Below are 22266 nucleotides of genomic sequence, written 5' to 3'. Positions count from 1 at the left end.
CCTTTCACGTGGTAGACTCACTACCACCTTTTCCTCTCTTCTTTGGCTAACCTGCCAACTTTGCCCTGGCTGCCAGGATTGCTGGTTACAGCTCTGGTTGAACTGTACAATAATTTGGTTTTTAGACTGTGTAACGGAAAGGGCTATGATATATAGGAAAATTACTTAAATGAGATATTAATTGTTTGGCTTGGTATATGGAAAAAAGTGATGTAGAAATTAAACACTTGGAGACATTCAGAGCAGTAAAAAACCACCTGTCTAAATTACCCTGTAGAGCACCCAGCGCAGTGATACATGTACTCAATAAATAGTTTTTGATATTTTATGCACATTGGAAAATCAGGTAAAATTTTCCAGCATCAACATTTCTAAAGATGCATCAGATTTTGGCAAGCATGAAATAGTGAGAAAACTGGGTCATTATTCTTTATCCCTGATCTCTTTCCTACCACAGAGTAAATAGATTCTTTGTTATAAATCACAGATTCTCAGAGTTGGAAGGGGCCTCAGGCCATCTAGTCTAACTCACTCATATCAGAATGAGGATCTCTACTGCAGCATATTCCCCATCATACAGCTTTTGCTTGAAGATCTTCAGTGACAGGCAACTCACTACTTTCCTAAGTGATCCATTCTGTTTTTGGAAAGCAGTATTGGAAAGGTTTTCCTTCCATCAAGCCCAGATCTGTCTCTCTGCAGCTTCTCCCCATTCTTTCCAGTTTTACCCTCTGCTACCAAACAGAACAAGCTGAATCCCTTTCCCACATGACAGTCCTTCAAATACTTGAAGATGACATATCCTGCCCTTCTGGGAGGCACTCCTCTGAAGGGGAGATTAGGAGAAACTATACATACTACATCGTCAGAAGCTACATATAATGCAGGATATCAGAATTTAAAAAGCTAGTATCACACCTTGATTACATACCATCTTAAAATGTCACGTTCATGAAAAACTATATGATTTTGCCCATCATCAATCCTGTTTATTTGCAACTGTGTCCAGGTTATTTTTGAATCTTAGAGAGGCAGAGGATTTCAGTCAGGACTCCAATCTGTACTTGGAAAGGGAAAAGAGAGGAGAGATGAAATCTCACAGAGGCACGAGGCCTTTGCTAGGATAGCGTGGGCTTTAGGGCCTGGAAAAAGCCAGCAATGTTAGGACACAAGCCTCTCCACTGAATTTCTAACCCTGGAATAATAAGTCTCTAACAGCCAAATATGAACTAATTCCTATTTTCTTTTTCTTTTGTGAGGCAATTGGGGTTAAGTGACTTGCCCAGGGTCACACAGCTAGTAAGTGTGTAAAGTGTCTGAGGCCGGATTTGAACTCAGGTCCTCCTGAATCCAGGGTTGGTGCTCTATCCACTGTGCCACCTAATTGCCCCCCTATTTTCTTTATAGGGGTTTAGATGGAATGAGATTGTAGACTATTTTCTCATCTTTCATCACCTGAGAATGACAAAATATAAATTTAGAGCCAGAAAGGACCTAGAATCTAGTATCTAGTAGATCTCTCTCTCTCTCTCTCACTCCCCCATACCTCTACCTATACCTATGTCTAATCTATATCCAATCTACATCCACATCCACATCCACAGCATCTACATCTACATCTATACCCCTCTCTCTTGATAGTTATATATAAATATATATATATATATATAAATATAAAAAGCAAATTGCTTCTAAATTAAGGGAATCCTGGAAGAAAGTGTGAGAAGAAGAAAAGGTAGACTTTCTCACATGGTATTCTATAGCAGACTACATGTTTGCAATCAAATAATTGAAAATTAAGGGAATTCAAGATCCTACTATAGTTATGGTTTGTTGCCTACACCAATGCATTTGATGAACTAGAACCAAATGTAGCCTTTTTTTTTTTAAAGGCTGAAGTGACTTGCCCAGGGTCATATAGCTAGTAAGTGTCAAGTATCTGAGGCCACATTTGGTTTTTTGTTTTTTTGTTTTTTTAGTGAGGCAATTGGGGTTAAGTGACTTGCCCAGGGTCACACAGCTAGTAAGTATTAAGTGTCTGAGGCCGGATTTGAACTCAGGTACTCCTGACTCCAGGGCCGGTGCTCTATCCACTGTGCCACCTAGCCGCCCCTGAGGCCGCATTTGAACTCAGGTCCTCCTGAATCCAGGGGCGGTACTTTATCCACTGCGCCACCTAGCTGCCCCCTAAATGTAGCCTTAAAAGGCTATTCTGTAACTAGGTATCTCTCAAATATCTTAAGGTAATAATGAAATTATTTGAAAGATGAAATAGAGATTGTTTCATTACCCTCTGATCACAGATATAAAGTAAGGCATAGAAAAGGGAAGCACTCTCACTAAAGATATTTACCACTGTCATGGAAGACAAAAGCCCATAACAAATGGAATGGGAATTTACTATAAATAACAAGGCCTCCTTATAATTCTTCTGTTTTTGGATGAAATATTTATGTCAATGACATCAAGTTCTGGAATGCTTCTAAATGAGGTCATGGATCTCTCAAAAGAGCTTGACATGCATCTGCACACGAAAAACCAAATGGGTGAAGAATACCTATTTATCCATATTCAGTTGGATGGAGACACTCTTTTATTGAGTCATTTCAGTCTTGTCTGACTCTCAATGACTCCTTATGGGTTTTTCTTGGCAAACATACTGGAATGGTTGCCATTTCCTTCTCCAGCTCATTTTACAGATGAGGACATTGAGGCAATCAGAGTTAAGTGACTTGCCCAGGGTAATACAACTAGTGTTTGATACCAGATTTGAACTCAGGTCCTCCTGACTGCAGGTCTGGTGCTCTATCTAGTATACCACCTTGCTGCCCAGATAGACTCTAGAGTTTATCTATCAGTGCATATATATTTGACAACTGGAAAAGGAGGTAGGTTAGTCATACAGTGAGAGAAAGGAATAATAGATGTACAACTTGGGTACTTCACTGGTATTCACATACTGTGAAAAAACCAAGTGGAAGGGCCCCAGCACATTGAATAGGCCCTCTGAAATCTTTATAGGTGGTTAGCAAAAGTTACACAGGGTGAGAAGGCACGAATTGGTTGTGATATGCACTGTGGGATGAGTTCTTATGTCAATGAAATAACTGATTTATTGAGGTATTTAGTTGTTGAAAAATTCAATCTGGTGACTTTGTTATATGGGTTTGCTTTTAGAAGAGCTTTGTTCCTTAGTGTTAATGGAGGTGTTCTTCATAGTTCTTTCCAACATTGAGTAGTTAAATTGCCTGCAGATGTTGAAGATCTGCATTACAGTGGTAACTATAAATGGGTAGGAGATTTGTAAGTTAGATATTGTGGAGAAAGAAATGATAAGATTTCATAGCTGACTGGATATGTAGGGAAGGTTAAAATGAGGCACTGAGGATGAACCTGGGAAGAATCATGGTACCCTTGATAGGAATTATAAGAGAAGTGGATTTGGGAGAAGATGAGTTTTGTTTTGGACATATTGGGTTTGAAATTAATTCGGGACATATATCTAAATGCCTGGTGGGCATTCAATGATGTGGCACTGGAGCTCAGGAGATAGATTAGGGCTGGGTATATACATCTGGGAGTCAAAGTATAAAGATGGGAACTGATGAGATTTGTAAGTTAGAGGATATAGAGAAAAAAGAGAAGAGAAATTAGGCAGAACCTTGCAATGTACCCCACAGATATTGAATGTCACATAGTTAAAGATCTAGCAAAGGAAACTGAGTAGTTAGAAAGGTAGGAAGAGAAGAAGGAGAGGGCAGTAACCCAGAGAGGAGAGAGTATCCAGAAAGAGATAGTAGTGTCAAATCATGCAAGTGTGGTCAAGAATGATGAAGATTCAGAAGAGGCCAAACCTCTCATTTTACACATGATAACATTTGTCCAGAGAGGTTGTAACTTCCTGAGTTCGCATAGCTAGGTGGAAAGAGCCAAGTCATTGGACTTTAAATATGATGAATTTCCATTTCTCCATTTGTTTATGTTGTTTTTATATAATACTTAATTTTGCTTTTAAAAGTAGGAAATATTGAACTCCAATGGGAAATTTTAGTGTTTTAGCAGGAGTTAGATTTTCTTGTAATAAGTACACTGGTAGGGTCATATGCCCAGCATGAAATGACTGGAATGAAGAAACTTAAATAGCATCTGGAAAAGGGGTAAAGAATCAGCAAGTGAGAATTGCTTTGCAAACAGTAGGTGCTCAGTACTTCTAAATGTCTTTGATTCACTGACTCAGTCTCAAGAATTAGAAGTCATTAAATTTTGCTGCTTGTTTACTTTTTCAACCACAGGACCTGGATGGGGTTCCTGTTAACTTTAGCCAACTTTTCCTTTGAGTCCATTTTTTTTTTTTTGGCTGTAGAGAGTGACTGTAGTATGGAGAAAGGTTAGGAGAAAAAAAGTCCTTAAACTGGATTATCTATATTTTATTCTATCCAAGTCAATAAATACTGTTTCAATAAACCATGACTGGACATTTAGAACAGTTTGAGGTAGGAAACTTCATTTTTCATCCCTTCCTTGTTGAAGGAGGGATTTGAGGGATTATATTTCTAAAAAAAGAACTTTCAATAATATTTTCTTCTTAAAACTAATGACCATCACAAATCCATCCATTTTACAAAGATCTTCTATTATTCTTATTCTTAATATTTGGACAGGACCTCTGATATCTTCAGTATAGGGAATTCCTTGGGTAGAATTTCCTTTACCAAGCCAGACTAGCACATTCTTTGAAACTTAGTCTTAAAAAGTTGCCTAGAAGGGGCAGCTAGATGGCATAGTGGATAGAGCACCGGCCCTGGAGTCAGGAGTACCCGAGTTCAAATCCGGCCTCAGACACTTAACACTTATTAGCTGTGTGACCCTGGGCAAGTCACTTAACCCCAATTGCCTCACTTAAAAAAAAAGTTGCCTAGAAAAGTGAGGAGTTAAGTGATTTGCCTAGGATCACATAGACAGAATGTGGTAGATGTTGGATTTGAATTGAACTCAAATGTTCTTGACTGAGAGGCTACTTTTAAAATGAGAATTGAGAATAGTAAATGGAAAAACCCTGAGAAAAATTCCCCTAGTTGGCTAGTAAACTTCTGTGCCCATTTTTCAGTGAGTGCAGAAGTATGTTTGAGTTTATATTTTCCTCCCCGTCAGCCACCTACTCATTCTCAAAATGAAATCATTAGGCTGTGTTTGTGACACTGACGTCTGTTGTCATGGGAATGAGTATAATGTCACAAATAGCATTGTAGCAAGTAGGAATAAAAATGGACTGAGGGGCAAATCCTTGGAGGAAAATAAGTACAATTTACAAGTGTTGATGTCTTTTGTTCCCTACTCCCAAACCATCCCAGCATTAAATGTGAAAAAAACCACCACCATAACATTGGAGCCAACTTTAGTTTCATAGTCAACGTTTTTGTATTTCACTAATGTTTCACTGAATTGATTTTTAGTAAGGGGGAGGCATACAAGGAGAGTCTCCAAAATGGATATATTTGGGAACAATCCCTTACTGAGTTTTATGGCCACAAGACATTATTTAGACAAAAAAGGAGGGAGTACTTTCTGTAGCATAAATAACTCTGAAGTAAAGAAATTATAAAACTGTGAAAAGTGAGCTATACTGTAACGATTGGAATGACACCACCTGCTGGAGACTTACTGTAGAAGAGTTCTGCCCATGAAGCGAAGGTCTTTGAGGGCAAGACCAGGAGTCAGGAAGTGACGCGGGCTAGTGGGAGGAGGAAGGAAGAGACTGGCGCTTTTTTCCTTTGGACTCTGGTGGAAAGCGGAGCTAGAAATGTGCTCTCCCTTTAATAGATAGGAATCTAGGCCTTTTTCTCTCTCTTTGCCAAATTCTTATTCTCCTTAATAAATGCTTAAAAGTTTAACTCTTGCTAAAGCTTATAATTTATTGGCGACCACTCATTAGATATTTTAGACAGTTTAGCTAGAATTTTAGCCCTTAACAATATGGATGTTATTCAATTATTTGTGCATAAATCCCCGCCCTCCCCCCAATAGAATATAAGCTCCTTGAGGACGAAGACTTTTATTTTTGTCTCAGCATTTAGCAACAAATACTTTTAACTGGATTGAGCTGAATTCAATTGACTTGGAACAACTCTGTCTGGCACTAATCCCGAAAGCCCTCTCATTCTCTGCCATTCCTTAAAGATCTCAGATGGTGTTTAGTATTTCATCTACCATTTTCTTTGGTGCCTGGGGATGAAATTTGTCTACAGACTACGTTCAATACCAATTGGAATTCTTGATTTTATGGGTGGTTTGGAATATTTCCAGAAATAAATAGTAATTTAGCTTCTGAATGGGGGTGGGAGGTGGCAGAGATGGAAGTTGGAAGATGTCAAAGAGAGGGATGATTGGGAAAGTGGGAGTGAAGCTAATTAGGGGGACACTAGACTTCAGGAGGCAGTGGATTCACCCTCACAGTCTTTGGGTAGAGGTTGGACCACCACTTGTAGTATATGTCATTGAGCAGATTCCTTATAAAGATAATAAGTTTTATTACATGGTCACAGAGTGCCCTGCTGATTCTTAGCTACTGTGATTCTATGCCTGTATCCATATACTGCACTTGTCAAATCTAGAGTCCTATTGCCTGAATAACATTTAGTGCAAAGATGTTCTTATAAAATTGTACTTGCATTTTGTTCCATGAAAAGAAAACACATGACTTGTGGCCATTTTTAGAATTTAAAACACCCCCTCCTCACTTGATATAAAACAGTCATAAACTTTGAAAGAAAATAAATTACTATGATTTTTGAAATGTTTTTCTGATGGTAGTGAAATGCATGTCTAATCCTTCCCCTCCCGCTAGAGGTAAGATATGCTGTCAGCTCCTTAAGTCATTTATAATGGAGTTAAAACTGTCCATTTGGTCTTGAGGTTTCAGAAAACATGCCCAACTTTTTTTCTTTTTCATTGAAATGCATATCATTTTTTGTTGTTGTTCAATGTGACTTTTCTCTCCTCTAATGTTACCTTTTCTGTTTAGGCTCTAGAGCTTTATTTCACATTAACTGCAAGGCATATATTATGTTTTCTCCCCTGTCTTTATGGCAATGATAGTTGAAACAATAATCATCTTCAGAATTCTTACAGTGGCTTTTTGTATCACTTGCTTGAACACTCAGCAATTGCTTGCTAAAAATTATGCTGGGAAAGCAGATAGTTTTATATTGATGTCATATTGTGGCTGAAGTCCTATTTGAAGTAGCCAATATAAAGTGACTTGCATATTTATATTACATTGAAATATGGAAAGAGTAGCTGTTTTATTGAGAGAAAGCTGTGTCTCCTATTAAGTTCGGGTTTTCTTATTTTTCCATTTGGATTATATTTATGTTTTCTATTGAATGAAAAGGCTTGAATTTGGGAGCAAAAGTTTGCTGTCTTCCTCCCCCCTACTCTAGAGTATATCCTCCTTTAATAACTAATAATTTTTCAGTGTTCTAGAAGAGTGAGTGGTTTTTTTTTCAGTTTCCTTGAAAGGTTACTTTCACATTTATAACTCCATAAAACCCAACAACAAGGAATGGATCTTTGGAACTAGTTTTGCCTTTGGAATGAGGTCATGTTTTAGAGTTTTAGTGAACCACACATTAGAACTGGGGATTTGTTTAAATTAGACTGATAGAAAGCACAGAGCAGTGGAAAAAGCCCTGGGCTTTGTATGAACAAAGAGACTCCCGGGGACCAGTCCCAGAACTTCGTGCCACTAGATAGCTGTGAGGTGGTCATCAAGTTCACTGGGAATGGGAACTTCCCCAGCTTTTGTTAAAAGAGGAGGGTTAGGCCAGGTGATCTGGATAGCTGTTTCTAGCTTTAAACATCTACAATATATATAAAAAATGTAAGATTGTAGAAAAGAACCTTTGAAGACAATGGTCCATGCCCCAAGGTAACTGAGGCATAAAAGGGGATGGGATCATTGGGAAAATCCTGAAGATATAAGTTAGGAATGTATTTGGTATAGAGAATAGGAGAGAGATATCAAAATGACATTAGGGCCAATAGAAAATAAATTGGAGCTGCACAGTTTCATTCATTCATAAATGAATATTTATGAAATACCTTATACTGTGCTAAGCAGTGGGAATAGATATATAGACAAAGGATCATCAATCTATGTTTGAAAGAGATCTTAGAGGCCATCTGGTGCAATCCTCTCATTTTACAAGTGAGGAAACTGAGGTCTAGAGAGAGTAAATGACTAATTTGACCATACAAGGTAATAAATTTCATAGATTTAGAATTGGAGGCGAAGTCACAGTTCACCTAGTCCAATTCCCTCACTTTATGGGTGAGGTAAGAGAGTACAAGGGAGCTACATGAGAGATAAAACTGGAAAGATAGATTGAGGACAGATTGTATACCTGACAAAGATTATCCTTTATTTGTTGTCAAGTCAGGTCAACAAATGTTTATTAAGTTCCTCCCATGGGTTAAGCATTGTGCTTAGAGTTGAAAATACAAAGAAAGTAAAAAAAAGTCATTGCTTTTAAGAAGCTCACAGTCTAATGGAAGAGACAACATGCAAAAAACTATGTACAAACAAGATATATGCAGGATAAATTTCAGATAATCTCAGAGGAAGAAACTAGCACCAAGGGAGATTGGAAAAGGCTTTTTGCAGAAGGTGAGATTTTAGGTGAAACCTAAAGGAAGTCAGGGAATCTAGAAGTCATAGATGAGGAAGGAGAAAGTTACAAGAATGGGGGACAGCCAATGACAATGCATGGATTTGGGAGATGACATGTCTTGCATGGGGAACAGCAAAGAGGCCAAAATTTTAGTTAGGCTCATCAGCAGATTAGGCATTTAAAGAAATTTAATTATGTAGTTTGCATGATAGAAAGGAAGGGAAAAATTTTGGAGGAAAAGAACCTTTTGCATTAAGATGGTAAAATAAGGAGAACTTGAATTGGAATGATGGCAGTGGGGATGAGCAAGAAGGGATGGATATGAGAAACATTGTTAAAGAAGAAGTGACAGGAGCAGGTGATTGATTTGATATGGGGAACAAGAAAGAGGAAAAAATCAAAGGATGATTTTGAAACTTCAAGTCTAGCAAACTGAGAATAAGGTTTCTTTAGGCAGAAATAGAGAAATTAGCAAAAGGGGCTAATTGTAGTTAGAAGATGATTTCAATTTTAAATAGATTCTGAAATACTGGAAGGAACTCTTTGAATAGTAAGGATAAGTATGGTATAATTGATGATTTCATCGGTGTTTGGAACTCTCAGTGTGGGAATTCACTTCACTAAATCAGATGTGGACAGCCCATTATTTAATAGCTAAGTTCTAGGGAATTTTCTGAGGCACATAGAGAGTTTCCCAGGAGACACTCATCTAATACATCTCAGAGAAGAAATTTGAACTCAGGTCTTTCTGAGATCAAGCTCAGTAGTCTATCTTCTATAAACTGAATATAAATTTGGTAAAAATGAAAGAGGAAGTACATTTGAGTTAGATGTTTATATGTATCATGCATATTCTTGAACTGATTTCTTTTTAAAAAAAATTCCTTTATACAGAACGAGGTTCTGCTCGGGACTTGATTACTAAAGACATCACTGACACTTCCATTGGAGCATATTGGACATCTGCTCCAGGGATGGTTCGTGGTTACAGAGTTACATGGAGATCCCTTTATGATGATGTTGAGGCTGGAGAGAAGAATCTTCCTGGAGATGCAATTCATACTGTGATAGAAAATCTACAGCCAGAGACCAAATATAAGATTTCAATATTTGCCACCTACACCAGTGGAGAAGGAAATCCTTTGAATGGAGAAGCTACAACTGAATGTAAGTGGAATTTTTCATTGTTAGCATTTATTATCCTTTGGATTTTGACCAATACATATTAATAGATGTTCAAAAGTATGAATACGTATAGGTCGTTCTCCAGTCTACATTTATTTACTTCATATTAAAACTTAAGCCTCAGAGCAGTAGGAAGCATATAAAGGATCAAGGATCATAGATTTGGAGTTGTAAGGTACTTTAGAGACCACTGGATCCAACCTTCCCTCCCATTTTGCATATAAGTAAAGTAGTATATGTTTAAGGCAGGATTTTCAAAACAGGTCCAACTGACTCCAAGTCCAGTTCTCCATCTATTATGGAGAAGAGTCACACTTTTTTTTTTTTTTGTGAGGCAATTGGGGTTAAGTGACTTGCCCAGAGTTACACAGATAATTAAGTGTCTGAGGCCGCATTTGAACTCAGGTACTCCTGACTCCAGGGCCAGTGCTCTATCCATTGCGCCACCTAGCTGCCCCGAAGAGTCACACTTTCAAGGAGATATCATAATAGAGCAGGATATTATTATGCTGTTTATTTCAGGTACTAAAACTTTTAGTACTTAAAAGTTTAGTACCTATAAATATTGAGAGGATGAATATGAGAAAGTACCAAAGAGCCAAAGAATACTGCTCCACTATTTGCCACGAAAGAAAAGTGAACTCAGAAAATCTCTTCCCACTACTTATTTCTAGTCTAGTTAGGTCGTGTGTCGTTATCTTCTTGTTAAAGTAGCTTGTTCTTCAAGATCCCTTGAATATTGGAAGTAAATATTATACATTCTTTATTCAAAGCTCAATGCTACATTTTAGGGCCAGTGGAAGTGTTAGGAAGGGAGGTAAAATGTTTTGAAGTAAGGAGGTCCAACCTTTCAACATCAACCCAATAACATAACTCATTGTTGCCCATTTTTTTGAGACCTATTCTTTCTAGAGCTCAGTCAGGGAGAACTGAGTGGGATAACAATGTGTCAAATGATTATTAAGGAGTTATCAAGGGCAGTTAATTAGGTAGACTCCTAACAATACTTGATTGATCATATGCCTTTAGCTATCATCATTGTTTCTAAGCTGGCATTTCTGTGTCTGCCCTCTGTAAGGCTCTGGGAAAGGGGAATCGAGCAACTGTTGATAAGAGGGCATGTATCTTTATGATATTTATTAAAAAGAAAAGGCTGAATTGGTCAGATCAGTGGGCATTCTTTCAGGTCTAGTGAAGAATTGAGGTGTGCAGTGATTGACATCACTTATTTTTCCCCATTCCAAATTGTTTGATTCCAGAGAAAAATCTCAAGGGCTGAAGTAAGAATTGAGTTAGTGTAAATTAACATTCTTAGACAAAGAAATCTAGTCTTGGCTTATGTTGACAATAACGAGATTCTCTATAGTTCTATGTAATTTAGCGGAAAATTAAATTTTGCAGAAAAGTATATTGACATAGTTGGTTTCCATGGTAAATTTAATGTTGTGTTTGGAATGTATTGGCTGTTGTTTAAGGATGTGTATTTTGATTGGATTTTGGCAGAAGTTCAGTTGATGTAAAAGTAATGTATAACAAATTAAGGTAACATGTAATTGAACCTTACAATTAATTTCGTTGGTCATTTAAAATATATCATTCCTGTGTTTGTAAAATTTAAAAAATATTGTTTAAAGATTGACAAACATTGCATTTACCAAAAATCCTGCTCTATTATGATATCTCCTTGAAAGTGTGACTCTTCTAATAAGTTCTTATGAAGGGAAATCTTGAATAGGAGTGTGCTAGTACCAAAAAAATAGGGGATGGCCGAAATATTAAATTGCCTTCTAACTCTCTGAAGCTGAGTCATAATACTTTCTCAATAAACACTTGTTGACTGATTGATTTTGTTCTTAGTGAATTTAAAAGGCTTCCTTTGGACTGGGAGGAACTTGACAAGTATTGAACTCCATTGTTGATTGAGGGTCACCTACTTCAAAAGTTGAAGTCAGAGAGCTAGTTGAAGGGGAAAAGTGGTTAATTTGTTCTACTAGCAATCTCAATTTTTTTTTTTTACTTTTAAAATTTTTGCTGTGGAAGATAAAATAATTAAGAACAAATTATTGAAAAGTTGTGATAGTTAAGGGGCAGGGTGTCTAGGCTATTTTTATTTGTAGCACAGATGGGACTAACAAGGCACTTGAGTTCAAAAGTATGAAAAGTTTCATACTGTATTCTCTGCTTCCAGTAGGGAACATTTTTTTGAGTGATTTCAATATAGCTTTTAGCTAAATAGCTCTGGAAACATTGCAAGGTCCAGGAATATGGTGGGATTCTTTTAGAATTCTGAATTGGAATGTGACCAAGATGTAAGTAGATGGAGAACTAACATGTATGTGTATGTGTATCTGCATGTGTATGCATGTATATATGCACATGTGTTTGTATATGTATGTGTACATATGTATGTCTATATGTGTGTGTATGTATCTATAGATGCCTATGTATGTTTATCTCTTTCTCTCTCTCTGAATGTTTTCCTAGTTTGAGATAGCCAGTTTAGTGATATTGCTACCTGGAAGCATCCCTTTGAGGAGAGAAGTCGGTAAGATGGGTTGGAAAGGAGGGGAAGAAAGAGGGTGCTACAGGAATTCATTGCACAGCTTGTCCATGTCACTTTTCTGTGGTAGTGAGTGAACTTACTCTCTCTTTACAAAAGCCTGAGGGTCAGTTAATAATTAGCATGAGATGTACAGAAATTTGCTGAAGTTTCATTCTTTTCTTTTCTGTAGTTTATTACAAAGAAAGAGCATAACCAAGAAGTCTGCAAGATATCACAATATGATGCATGAAATTCAAAAGTCTGGTTTAAACATATTTAGATTTTTAAGTATTTGCACAGCCTGGGAATCTTAGCACTAGTGTCTGGGGAGTGGTAACAGATTTTTGGAGCACTGGTTGCTATTCATAACAGCACCCATGGATTTTTTTTTTTGTATGATCATATTACATTCTTCTGAAGTTTGAAGCTCAGTGAAATTAGACTGGGCATCTTGTATAAGAGGAAGAGATTTGATACTCATTCTGAAGAGGTTTGATTTTTTTATAGTATTGAATTAAAAAGTAGTTCTGTGAATGTAATGGCCAGAGCACTTGGTATTTCAGCACATATTTGTGTATAAGAGTGAGTCATTATGGAATGGTTGACAAAGGGCTAAATTTGGAGTTAGGAGACTTGGGTTCAAATTGCTTCCTACTGCTTCCTACTTGAGTGAACTTGGGTGATTCATTTAACCATTCTGGGACTTATTGTCTTATTTGTAAAACGAAGGGGTTTTACTGATGACTTTTGAAGTCCTTTCAAGGTCTAAATCTGGGGTTTTCAACCCTGGGTTCACATGCCTACAAGGGATCATTTATAGATTTCAGGAGATCTTTGAACTTGCATGAGAAAAAAACCCACATCTTTATTTTCATTTACCTCTTTCTGAAAGCTGGCATTTCCTGCCATTATGAATTTTAAAAACAACAACTGCCTCCCCTCCCCTCCCAAGCATTCTTCTAAGGAGGGGTCTATAGATTTCACCAAACTGTCAAAGTGCTCTATGACACACAAAAAAAGGTTAACTCTTACTCAAAATACATGATCCTATGATTTAAGCCTTTCCTAGGACAGGCCCAGGCAAACCACATCTTAACCCACAGTTGTAGTAGTTGATAATAATCACCTTTTTTCCAAAAGCCCAAGTAAGACATGATAGTTTTTTTAAAATGGAAAAACTTTTAGTTATTTTCTTTTCACTAAAACTGGTCTATTTTCATCCAATAATTTATAATAATAGAAAATATGAGCGGGGTTAGTCTGAGCACATTTTAGATGAAGATATCTTAGATTCTTTATATGTATTTTAATTTATTCACTTTTCTTCATATGCATCATTACTGGACATGATAAGAGCACAGCTTCACTGAACACCCAAGTTTAAGATTTTGTATTTGCTTTTTAAAAGGTTAATATTTTGTGGCACATTATTCAGGTTTTTTTGGCCCTCTGTAATCCCTTAATGCAAGGTCTATGAACTTGTTTAAAAAACATTTTGATAATAGTATATCACTATAATTAGTTTATTTTAGAATTCTGTGTGTTTCATTTTATGCATTTAAAAACATTGTTTTGGAAAGCCGTGCATGACATAAAAAAAGGTTAAGAGCTCCTGGTTATTGTGGTGGAAAGCCACTGAGCTAGTCTTTTCTTGGAGTCTCTTGGTATGCTCATCTAGTTCATCATTGGCAATTTTATACTCCTTCTGTCCTCCCTCCCCCCCCATCCCCCCTCACTGCCCATAAGGGATCCAAAGCAGGAAACTAGTTTTTCTTAGTGTAGTGGTTTCTACTTCTCATTAGGCCATGTCAAATGTTGCCAGTGCAAATGAGGAAAGGAGCTGACATCACTGGCTTAACATTTCGGTTCAAATTCAGCTTTTGTTTATATTCTACTTAAGAATTTTTTACCCGGACAAAGATGAATAACAATGGTATTTTAAAAGTTATTTTGTTATTATTATTATTGTCATTATTATCATGTCAAGACCTTTAATGTCTTTGGCATTGGCAGCTCCCAGTGAAGGAATTTCTTTTACCAATATATATCTGCAACTTAAAGTTTTTGAGAGTTGCCTGGGACTCTGATAGTAAGTTAAGTGTCAGAGGTAGGAGATTTGGACCCAATTCTTCCTAACCCTGAGGCAAGCTGTCTATCCCTTATGTCATTCTGCTTTTCTTTCTTTTCTCTTTCTCTTCATTTTTCTTTTTCATCTTCTCCTTCTTCCCCTTTTTTATCTCTTTTCCCCCTTCCCCTTCTCTTCTTTTCCTTCTTCTCTTCTTCCTCCACTCTTTTCCTCTCCTTTTGTCTTTCCCTCTCATATTCTTTTCCTCTCCCCCCCCACATCCCCTTTGCCTCCCCTCCCATCCCTTTCCCTTCCCTCCCTTTCATTCCCCTGCCCTTTCTTTCCTTTCCCACCTCTTCTTTCCCCTCTTTCTCTTTATCCACCCCCCCACATTGTCTCTCTTAAATAGTGAGAGGAAACTTTCAATCATTTTCCCTAGGAAATGTCTATTCGTAGATAAAATGATTCTAATCTCTTGAAGTATCTAATGTTTGAATGAATGAAAGAAAAATGCCAACAGTATTGTCTGAATATAAACAACACAGTATTGTAGTAAAGAACAGAAGTTACTTGATCTCTCTTAGAAGTTTAATCACCCCTTCATTAAATAAAAATCACCTAAATATCAGAGAAAGATTATTTTTTGCCAATGATTATTATACCTTGACCAAACACTTTCCACATGAAGGATTCCTACCAGGCTTAATTTTTACAAACCTAATTTTATAACTATAACTATAACTATATATATATATAATGGCTTATCTCTTTATATCCTTCTTTTTTACCTCTTTTTGGGAGACAACAAAAGAAATTTCATTAACAACTTTCATTCTGGCTAAAGTAATTTTCTGTATCACCCTTTTACTCCTTGCAATGGCCCCTGTCAAAATTCTTTTGCAGAATTAACAGCTGTAAAATTCCTCAAGGCATTTGGTTTTAAGAGAAATTCTTTACAGATGGGAGTAGGATAAAATTTCTACAAGCTTGTCCCAGGAAAAGGATGTTTTCTTTTCTAAATCCCCTAACATTCAACTAGGAAATCCTAAGATCTAGATTTCTAGTTTTCAGGGGATAGGTAAGAAATATCTCTTAGGATTTTTTATTATTCTTGGTTTACAATGGATTACAATGCTGAAACATGAAACACCATGATCCTTGACATTCATCTAGAGCTTTAAGATTTGGAAAACATTTTACAAAGATTGTCTCATTAGAACCTCACAAGAACCCTGTGAGGTGGGTACTAAAGGTATTTATTATTATTATCGTTATTATTATTTCCATTTCACACATGTGAAAATTAAGGTCCGCAGAAGTGACTTGTGAATAATAAAACAGTTAGCAAATGTCAGGGGGTGGGGTAGGATATGAATTCAAGTCTCCTTAATGCTTGTCTACAACTCTATCTGCCTTTCTAAGAGTACTCAAATATCAAAGCACAGATCATTACCCTTTGCTTAAATGATGCTTTATTACTGTAGAACATGTTTTATTTTTTACTCACGTATTTTAATCTGACTTTGCATCCCATAGTATCTAAAAATGCCAGGACTCTGAGAGTTGATGATGAGACTGAATCGACAATGAGAGTCACATGGCAACCAGCACCTGGGAAAGTTGTAAACTATCGAGTTGTGTACAGGCCTCGGGGCGGAGGAAGACAGATGGTGGCCAAAGTATCACCCACAGTTACATCAACTGTGTTAAAACGACTTCAGCCTCAAACCACATATGACATCACAGTGCTTCCAATTTACAAGACAGGAGAAGGAAAGCACAGGCAAGGATCAGGAACCACATGTATGTATACTTCTGAAGGTATTTTTTAAGCTCTTGGGGTCCTAGAATTTCAGAGTTGAAAGGGTCCTAAAAGACCTACTAGTTTAACCCATACCTGAATAAAATCTCATCTATAGTGTCATTCAGCGCTTGCTTGAGAACTCGCAGTGATGGAGAACCAGCTATGTTCCAGGGCCTGTTCTACTTTTGGATAACCAGTTTTTAGGGAGTTTTTCTTTACATCAATTTTAAGTCTGCTTCTTTGCAACTCCTGTTGGGTTCTGGGTTCTGACTTCTGAAGTCAAGAACAAGTCTATTTCTTCTATATGACAGCCTTTCAAATACTTGAAGGCTACTAGGATACCTTCCCCATTCACCTTGTTTCTTTTCCAAAAAGTTTTCCTTCCTCCAGATGAAATAGTGACAGTTGCTTCAAACAACCCTCCATGGAATAATCCAAAGTCCTTGATCATGCTAGTTGTTCTCCGTATGCTGTTCATATTACCTATGTATTTCCCAAATGGCTATACCCAGTCTGACAAGGACAATATATAATGTGACTATTACCTTACTAGTCCTGGGCACTCTGCCTCTCATGAGGTATCCCAATATGTCATTATCTGTTTTGGCTGTTGCATCTCACTGTTGACTCATAATAAGGTCATAGTTTATTGAAACTGATGAGGGAAGAGAATGGAATTTAACTTGATATATGAGCATTTATAAGAAATGTTGACTCTGATTCTCTTATCTCTTATCCTAAGTCTTTGACTCCTCCATCACTTTCTTTGGTGGGTATTTTTCCTTTTTCTGTCCCCTAAGAATAGGCATCCTTTTTTCCTTCTCTCTTTACACTCTTTCCCATAGAGATCTTACATCATTCCCTGACTTTAGTTACTGCTTCTACGCAGATCACATTCAAATTTCTATCTCTAACTTTAGCTGCTCTTTTGAACTCCAGTCCCAAATTCCTAACTACTTATTAGATATTTATTCCTAGATGTCTTGCTAATATCTTGAACTCAACATGTTCAAAGCTGAGCTCATCATCTTCCCTTCAACATCTGCCCCTTCTTCTAACTTTTCTAGGCCTTTTTTGGTGTTCTTATCTTCCTAGTAACCCACGCTTGAAATCTTGGAGTCTTCTTTGATTCTTCTCTCTGCCTTGTTCAATTTCCAGTTACTTGCCAAATACAATGGTTTTTATGCCTGAAAATATTTCTTACATCTATCCTCTTCTTTCTTCTCACACAATACAATAATTCAGAGCCTCATTACTTCACCTATGCTACTCTGATAGTTTCCTAACTAGTCTCCCTGATTGGTGAGGACTTTAAATCTGAATGGAGTGCTACACTTATTAAAATGAAAAATAAGACTACTGCACCTCTGGTGTCTTCCTCTCTCCAATTTATCCTTTATAGTTATTTATCTGTCTTATCCAGCATTTTACCATTAGGTTGTAAGCTCCTTGAAAGCAAGAATTATTTCATCTTTTGCCTTTGTATCCCTATTGGCACAGTGCCTAGAACATAGTAGAAACTTAGTAAATGCTTATTAAATTGAATGAAATGGAATTGAGGGAGGGAGATAGAGTTCCTTGAAGGCAAAGACTTTCACTTATGTTTTTGTATCAGTACTGGGTACAGTATCTGACTCATAGCAGGTACTTAAAAAGTGCTTGTTGATGGATTTTTCATACTTCTCTCCCCATGTTGTGAGTCAGTATGTCATAGTGGATAAAGAACTGACTTCCCTATATGGAAGACCTGGGTTCAAGACTTGCCTACTGACTGTGTGCCCCTGGGCAAACCATTTAATCTCTGAGTGCTCTAGGCAGCTCTCCAAGACTCCCAAATTGCAAAGGAGGAGCTGACCTGCACTGGTAGAGAGAATTTCTTTCCTTGGGAGTTCCCTATATCAATGAAATTCCAGGGACAGTCTCTGTCCCTACTGTTTAATATAGTTTGCCTGCCCTTAGCGGGTACATAATGCATATTTATTGAATTCAACTGAATTGAGTTCAATACTAGAACTGTTGATAAAGGTTTAATATCTATCAAAAGACTTTGTATTTTAGATGATAGTGATGATCATGATGATTTTTTTCTCTTTGTAGTATCCAAATTCAAATCACCCAGGAACCTCAAAACATCTGACTCAACCATGTCAAGCTTCCGAGTCACCTGGGAACCAGCCCCTGGGGAAGTAAAAGGCTACAAGGTCACTTTCCATCCTACAGGAGATGATCAGAGGCTTGGGGAATTAGTTGTTGGTCCCTATGACAATACTGTTGTTTTGGAAGAACTTAGGTATGAGATAATTTTATTCTTTTTTTGTAGCTATTTTAAACAATTTATTGAAATTAGTGAGGCCCAAATTGGAAAACATGTTCGATTCTCACTTTACTCTTCAGGGAAAGGGTTTGTAAAAGCTGCTAGATAGTAGAGATAAAAGCCACTTTTCTGGGGCATGGTGTGCCTTCAGTTTCGGTTTCTGTGATCAACTCAAAATAGTGGGTTCGGAAATTATCAAGCACAAGAGACTTTCTGTAATTCTCTGTTACATTTTTTACAACTTGATAGGAATGGTTTCTTTCAGTGGCAATACCATGCTTTAAAATAATAATAAAAAAAAGCTTTTAGTGTAGCATTTTGCCAAGAGTAGTCCCCACTCAGGGTGTTGCCATTATGTGGTAGAAAACCCTCAGCAAATGTGGTGATTACTGTTCCCTCTGAAAATGCCCCAAATGACTCATTCTGAAATCCCAAGTTCGAATCTTCTTCCAGTTTAAAACATAGGAGAAGGCAAGACTTTGTGTTTTGTGTCAGTGGGGCAGAAAAGGAAAAGGGTGGGTTGATTAAAAGCCTTGCTCCAGGCTCTGCAATGGAAAACAAGGAAGTTCAAGAATGAATGGTGGGTGACCATTCTTTATAATAAGGATAATAAGCTACTGTGCTCTCGATGACTATATACTTGATCTGTTACTAGCCCATGCTGCCTCTCTTAGAGTGGGGGAGAGAAGCTGGCCTTTGAGACAGGAAGACCTGGGTTTCAGCCTTGGCTCTGACACTGACCATAGGCAAATCACTTAATTTCAGTGCCCAGAGAATTCCCTAAGGCTGTAAATTATAGAATTGCTGCAGATCAGCATTGATGGAGAGAGGTTCCATACTTGGGGTTCCCCTCACCAGTGAATACATAGAAATGATCTAAAACTAAAACAGACAACTTACTTAATCTTAGTATTTAGGACTCATTTATTTATTCAAGAATTCTTATTTAGAAGTTTCTTCATTTGTATGATAATATGGAAACTTGAAAAAATACTTCTCTCTAATTTTACACATCTATAGAGCAAGAAAGCCATTCTTCATCTCTTAAAGCATATTATTTAATAATAGTTATCAAGATGTGAGCCAGATTCTTTCCCTGGTGTGCTCAGTCCAAAGGTAAATGATCCCCAGAGATTCTGTGCAGCTTCTCTACTTGTGAACTGCCCAGACCATGTAGCTCCCCAAAAGAGGGAAGCCCGGGAAGAATTTGTGAGTGGATGGGCGGCTACCTCTAATAGTCTTTAGGACATGCTTTCTGGATGCCTTGTGCACCTGCCTATGCCTGAATTTTCAGGTCATTACTCAGGGCAGTGAAGTTAGTTTCTGGCAATTTTCCATTGTGTCATAAGGTGCACACTTGAATGCAATGGTGAATTCTCATCCTATACTCGATATTGTCACATGCTCTCAAACTCAAAGGAGAAAAATCTCTATGACTGCCTTTTAATAACATGGAAAAGAAAGAATTTGGATAGTTAAAGCAACTACTTTTTAGCTAACCAACATATAATTCCTTTAAAAAATATTTCAGGGCAGGTACAACCTATAAAGTGAATGTTTTTGGAATGTTTGATGGAGGAGAAAGTTCACCACTGATTGGACAAGAAATGACAACTCTTTCAGACACAACTGTGATACCAAATTTACCTACAGGTAAGCAGCTTGTGAGAATTTAAATCAATTCAGATGCTTTAAATTTAGGTAGTTTGTCCAATTGTTTTAGGGAAAAACTTTTAAAATAACATTTTAAACTAAATATTGACATTTTCAACTAAAAAGTTGAAAGAACTACAGGTTTATTTATGCACTATAGAAATTTATAACTATATATTTGTATCAGTCCCGATGAGTAGTCACCTGTTCAAAAACAAGATGACATTAAGTGCTTTAAAAACCTTTAAATCCTATATAAATATTACCTATTATTATGTAGGTAGAGTATTTCACAAACTCCAATGCACTACATAAGTGTCAGTTATTATTCTTGTTGGTTGTAAGAGGTTTAATTGGCATTTACACTATTGAAACCTAGAATTACTTTTTGTTACTGAGACATTTAATCAAATATAATTTTGCTTATTTTTTTTAATTATTTTTACCCTGTAGCACTCTACTACTGGATCATTATTTAGTCATGATATTTTTACTAGGCTAATGCAGCTAATGTAAATGTACCATTTCTCCCCCTTATGTATTTGAAGTATGCTTTTGTTAAAGAAAATGCATGGAAAATGTCAATATATTAGGTTTAGTTTTACAAGATAGTAAAAGCTGCTAGAGTTTATTTAATAGTTAAGACAGGAAAATTAAATTCATTTTAAATGAAGGATCTCAGGATATTAGGTCTCAGGATCTGGGGAGATTTGCTTATATGTGGTTGTCAACCTGAATCAGAGTCCTTAGTAAGGTTGGACTAGTTAAGAAGACAGGAAGTGAGAATTTTGTCAGACAAAGAGCTATGCAGAAATTTTCAATTTTTTTTTTTTGCTATCACTTTCATGCTATCAATATTATACATGAAGCAATGAAGCATAGCTTAATAAATAGAAGTAGACCTTGAAGAGAAGAAGCTGTAGGTTCAAATCCTACTTCTTGACCTATATTAGTTTTCTGTTGTTTAACCTCTTAGTGCTCCTGGTAACTCTCTCAGGTTGTAACTTAAAGACGAGTTGTCAGTCTGCATTGTTGGAGGGAATATTAATGCGGAGAGCTCTCTATACCATTGAAATCACAGGACCAGACTTCCTCTTCCTCCTCCTCTAACACCCAAAGCATATATGAAACAATTTTTGACTTCTTGAGGACAAAATTACATTTAAACCATTTCCCAGTTCTTTGTGCTATATTGAAAAAGATCAGGGGCAGCTAGGTGTCGAAGTGGATAAAGCACCGGCCCTGGATTCAGGAGGACCTGAGTTCAAATCCGGCCTCAGACACTTTACACTTACTAGCTGTATGACCCTGGGCAAGTCACTTAACCCCCATTGCTCCCCCCCTCCACCCCTGAAAAAGATCAGATTTATATTTTCTATGTCTAAGATCCTTCAGTACTAGATTGCTTATGTAAAATGTTAATTGAATCACAGTATCTTTTAAGGATGATGAATGTGATGGTTTTCCTTAATGGAATTTCTTCTATTATTATTGAAGCAAAAAGCCAGAAAATAAACAATGGGTAACACAACTTCTAGAACAATAAAGGGCATTTTTAGATGAGTAATATTAAATTTAATTATAGAATTAAGTCTGTTTTATAGAAATGTTCTATTATTTAACTTATGATGATATTAACTGAATCATATTTTTGTTCCCTAGCTTGTGAACTGAGGAGATCTGAAATGATTCTCTTTCCATAGCATCCCAGCCTTGTATAAATGTTTGTACTTGTGTTTCTACATCTCCTCACTTGTGTGTTTTTGTTTGCATACCTCCTCCTAAATTATGTTCCTTCTTTCTCATTTTTTTAAATGTGCACATTTCTTTGCCATCTGTATTTATCTAATTGCATTGCAAAGTAAAGAACAATGTTTATAAAACTGGTAACTATGAAAATATTTGCATGGTAAATAAGATAAAATATTGGAATAGGATTTTAACTGGGCATTTCTAGCTGAATGAGTTTGTATTTAAAGTAATCTTATATTTGATGTTAATAGTTAATTCCCAGATTTGGTGTAGAGAATAAAA

General features: G+C 36.8%; 1 protein-coding gene across 1 annotated transcript in view; it reads left to right on the top strand.

Annotated features, from left to right (window-relative positions):
• COL12A1 (collagen type XII alpha 1 chain) overlaps positions 1-22266 on the top strand; it is a 155637-nt gene that overhangs the window by 46738 nt on the left and 86633 nt on the right. The window contains exons 14-17 of the mRNA XM_043999289.1: positions 9564-9836; positions 15998-16264; positions 18363-18555; positions 20111-20232. Of these exons, the coding sequence (XP_043855224.1) occupies positions 9564-9836; positions 15998-16264; positions 18363-18555; positions 20111-20232 (855 nt within the window). The remainder of the gene's footprint in view (positions 1-9563; positions 9837-15997; positions 16265-18362; positions 18556-20110; positions 20233-22266) is intronic.

The sequence above is a fragment of the Dromiciops gliroides genome, chromosome 4 (assembly GCF_019393635.1).
Source record: "Dromiciops gliroides isolate mDroGli1 chromosome 4, mDroGli1.pri, whole genome shotgun sequence".
NCBI lineage: Eukaryota > Metazoa > Chordata > Mammalia > Microbiotheria > Microbiotheriidae > Dromiciops > Dromiciops gliroides.
This window is presented reverse-complemented; position numbering and strand designations above follow the sequence as displayed.